Here is a 4,484-nt window from a genome sequence, read left to right as displayed (position 1 = left end):
GTGTGGTGTGTGTGTGTGTGTGTTGTGAGAGAGGGAGGAGTGTGTCCTCTATCAATGAGTCGGCTGTTGTCCAGGCCCAGCCCGGCCATGTCTGCGTCGTCGCCCGTCTCCGCTGTCCCCCGACGCGTCTTCGCTGTGGCCTCCCAGCATCACCTGCTGTACCGCCAGCGGGGTGGCGCCGGCGACGTCAGGCTCTGCAGGCCCTCCATGTCTCTGGTCACCATCGTACCTGAGGAGGAGATCCGAGGAGCGGCGGTTAAAAGACGGATTACTGCTGACCGAACAGAACCTCTGAACCCAGCGGTGTCCAGTCTGATTCAGTTAGCAGCAGGTTAAAGACTCATTAACAGGTTCTGCTGCGTACCGTCTGGCATACTGCTGGTGAGTGCCTCCCCCCGCGGCATGGAGTCGGGCCAGAAGCGCTGCAGTGGCCGGTTCCTGAGGCGTCTTTCTTGGCTGGTGTCTCGGAGGAGCTGGCGTCCAACATGGGCTGCAGGATCCGCCTCCGTGCGTTATAAACCTGGAGACACGGGACGACAACACGGGTCAGTTCACTCAGTCCTGAGATGGATATAAATGTAGCAGAGACAGTCATGAGCTCAGGATAGCCACAAATCTAATTGTTTAGACAAAGTGTGGAGGTAAAGCAGTCACATGACTCGGTGTGTGCTGTAAAGCAGTCACATGACTCGGTGTGTGCTGTAAAGCAGTCACATGACTCGGTGTGTGCTGTAAAGCAGTCACTGACTCGGTGGTGGTAAGCAGTCACATGACCGTGTTGCTGAAGCACATGACTCACAGTTGTGACCGCAGCAGCGTCAGGTTTGTCTGAGTGGCGATCTGTTTTCTTCTCGTCCTCGGTCGGATCGGGTGCTGCAGGAAATAAACGTGTTCAGTGTGTGTTCAACGTTAAACAGAAGTGACCACACACACACTCACACAGACACACACAGACACACACACAGACACACACACTCACACAGACACAGACCACAGACACACAAACACCACCCGATGTGCTGGAAGAGCCACGAGCGCATCCGTTGGTGGCGTGTTTGGGTAGAACGCCGCGTTTGTTCTGGTTGTTGTCGTCGTGATTGAAGAGATTCAAGTCCTGATGGAACGCAGCTGGAGCTGAACACACACACACACACACACACACAACACACACACCTACACACACAACAGCAAAACCACATCACAGTTTATTATCTCATAACGGTGTGTCCACGTCTGTAACGGCGTCCGTTCACGTGAACTCTGATTGGAGTTCAGATCATGTTTATTTATCAAATGAAGGTTTTTGGTTCAATGTAAATATTATAAACTTTTACAGCTTTGAGTGAATAGTTAGCAAAGGACCCAACAATTCCCACCATGAGCAACACTTGGTGACAGTGGCAAGGAAAACTGTCTTTTAAGAGGCAGAATTGATTATTATGATAACTTAAATTTCTTAATATACTGTTGGGTTTGTGAATTCCCCTCAGATCAACAAAGTCTTATTTTAATTTATTATAATACATCATAAATAGGTTATCTGACAGTTACGGTCCCGTTATACGTCACTGAGCACTTCGTTAGCACGTGGATGTGCTTCCTACCTGAAGAAGGAGGCGTCCTGAAGCTTAATGATCTGTGATTGGCTCAGGTAGAGGGACACCAGGTTGTTCTGAAGGTCCCGCTCGATGGACGTCAGAGAGACGAAGAACGACTCCACGTAGCTGATGACAGAAAGTAGAGCTAACGATGGATGCATTTTATGTTTGAATCACTTTAATGTGTGAACAGGTTGTAAAAATTGGTGCTGAGGTGCAGGACCAGATCCAGATCCAGATCAAGGACAGGACGTGGATCTTCAATCAGACCAACGCATGAGTAAAGAACAGTGGAAACCTGGAGTAACCCAGCTGTTTGCAGGCTGACATCCCCAACCAGTTGTTCCAGTCCTCGGCGCAGACCGTCCTCCATATGCTTCCTCTGCGGACCTGCAGGACGGAGCTCCTCCCACTCAGCCGCACTGACAGGTAGACAGGTGAGCAGGTAGACAGGTGAACAGGTGGGCAGAAGAATTATATATAAACAGGAGTTAGAATGGTCACACCAAACAGATTTTAGAAATCATTTCCACTTAAGGTCCACAGAGGCGAAGCCCCGTTCCCATGACTGAGTGCTTGTTCCTGGGCTTCCTCTGTGTCCACACACCCCTGGATGACGGGTTGTCTTTCTGTGTGTGTGTACATGTGTGTGTTCATGTGTGTGTCTCACCACAGCCGAGCTCGTCCTCTCCGTTTTCACAGTTCACCTCACCGTCACACTGAGCCGACCTGCTGATGCATTTAGATGAAGAACCACAACGAAACTTCCCCGCACAGCTCAGACCCACTGAAACACACATATGAACACACACACACACCCACACACACACACACACACACATGAACACACACAAACAGCATGTCTGGTTTTACTTCCCGACATGAGCCGGATTGTAACATTGACTTTTTGTCTTTTTCGTAATCCTGCCATCAGTGTTTCCACCATTTGTGGTTTTACTTTGTATGCATGAAATGTTCTAAATTAAGTCTGATTGTTTAATGGTTGATTGATTGCTCAATAATACATTAACAATAACATGTCGTCTGATATCAAAACATTTCATGATTTTCACAGAACATAATGCAGACAAAGATACATTTTGTTCCATTTATAGTGCACATAAACTTTAAAATATTCTGGTTTCATGACATCTTTCTTTGTCTCAGGTGTTTCTGATCACATTGTAAATGTGTGTCTAATGTTTACAGATGTGTGTCCATCGAGAGATGAGACTTAAAAACATAACTATAAACTGTCTAAATAAATGTAGAGTGTGTCTGACAGACATTATTACTGACACTGCAGCAGCACAGAGACTTCAACAAAGTCAGTCAAAGGCAGCTTGAGGTTGCCGAGCAACCAGGGTCAGCTGCAGGTCAGAGCAATTAACTGCAGCTGTGCTCTGTCTGTGTGTGAGTGACTGCTGAGAGACACAGAAAATCTCTAAATGAAGCCCCTCCAACTAGTGGACACTAATGCCAAACGGTAGGTGGTATCAAAAAGCCCAAATGACCGTGAGCATCCTCATCTTGTCGACCATGTGAATGCTGAATTTCAGTGTGTGAAGTTAAAAAATGTGACCTGGGGAGAGAGAGAAAGAACAGGTGCCCCGTGCTCCTTTGGGAAATTTCTCCTCTCCAGTTTACATGGGAGTAGATGGGGCTGTCGGTGGGTGATCCTGGAGCATCAGTGCGTCTCCCGCCAAAACTATAAGTCTGACAGCTTCAGCAGTGATATCGCTGCGTAGCCCACGAATTTTCCTACGTTTCTATGTAGAAATTATTTCTGTAGAGTGACATTTGTGGCCACGAGAGCCGTTTGCAAATGTATTTTTTGACAAATGTTTCTCTCCCTCTCCACTCTAGCTCTGGAACATTCTACCAATACACACCCATTGTAAACTTTGCCGTGGTTTTTGGTGATTTTAGGCAAAACCATTTGGTGAAACTCTGAGAAAAGTCACAACACACCATTCCTGGCTGAGCCAGTCGTTTTGATACTTTATTGTGTACGACCAAAACTGAGTAGCGCGCTGAAATCCCTGGAATACGTGAGAATAATAAGTGTGGGGATAGTGAATAGCAGGAACACTCAATAAGCCTGAGGAATCTTAAATAGTGTGCCTTTCTCAGGCACACAATCATCTAAACGGCTTCTGAATATTATCATGTCTGACTACTCGAAGTCAAACTCCCTCTCACCGACTCGCTGAAACCTTATTCTGTACTGATCTCAGCTTTCAGGTCCTGCTGGCTCCGTTCCAGTCGTGTGATTCTGAGGTGAGTCAGGGGCCTGGATATCTACACTGGTCTGTTTGTTTATAATCTGCAGTGTTCTGCAGATTGTTGTCTAATCGATCGTACTGTAGTTGAGCAGTGTTTGTTCAGATAATCATCTGATCTTCTAGCTGTGACCATTTGCCACCGGTTACATCTCAACACCGTTTGTCTCTTCCTGGAAGTGCTTACTCAGACAGCTACTAAAGTATCCATGAGATGTTTCTCAGGAACCATGAGGATAACGTTAAAGCAATGTTACGTGTGAATCAGTATTTGTTGTCTCAAGTTTCAGAGTGTGATCCCACTGTGCTAAATGTGTTCAGCTGAACTCGAGTACTTGTTATGATTACATTACTTCTGATAAGAAACTAGCAAGTCGACAACTTTGCTAACAACAGCCAAACATCTTCTAGCTTCCTCCGTCAGCGTCCTCTTCACTCTCTTCTCCTCTGCCATTATGTACATAGAGGCTGTTTGCTTAGAAATGGAGTCCACTGTGAGTGGATGTTATTTTTAGCTTTTTAAATGAGGACAGCAGCTAACGTAACTTATATATCGCCCAGCTCTGGTTCTGGCACGACTCCGGCTCCACTCCCCATTAGCATC

General features: G+C 46.6%; 1 protein-coding gene across 1 annotated transcript in view; it reads right to left on the bottom strand.

Moving 5' to 3' along the window:
• The window catches only part of LOC113748112 (transmembrane protease serine 3-like), a 4,211-nt gene extending 1,801 nt beyond the window's left edge, over window positions 1-2,410 (bottom strand). Inside the window, exons 1-3 of the mRNA XM_027290706.1 lie at window positions 2,269-2,410; window positions 1,897-2,020; window positions 1,605-1,724 (exon numbers count right to left, since the gene is read on the bottom strand). Of these exons, the coding sequence (XP_027146507.1) occupies window positions 1,605-1,724; window positions 1,897-2,020; window positions 2,269-2,398 (374 nt within the window). The 5' untranslated portion in view covers window positions 2,399-2,410. The remainder of the gene's footprint in view (window positions 1-1,604; window positions 1,725-1,896; window positions 2,021-2,268) is intronic.
• Window positions 2,411-4,484: the final 2,074 nt, after the last annotated feature.

This window comes from Larimichthys crocea, chromosome XVIII, assembly GCF_000972845.2.
Source record: "Larimichthys crocea isolate SSNF chromosome XVIII, L_crocea_2.0, whole genome shotgun sequence".
NCBI classification, from domain to species: domain Eukaryota; kingdom Metazoa; phylum Chordata; class Actinopteri; family Sciaenidae; genus Larimichthys; species Larimichthys crocea.
Note: the sequence above shows the minus strand (reverse complement) of the source record. Positions and strands in the feature narration are given on the sequence as shown.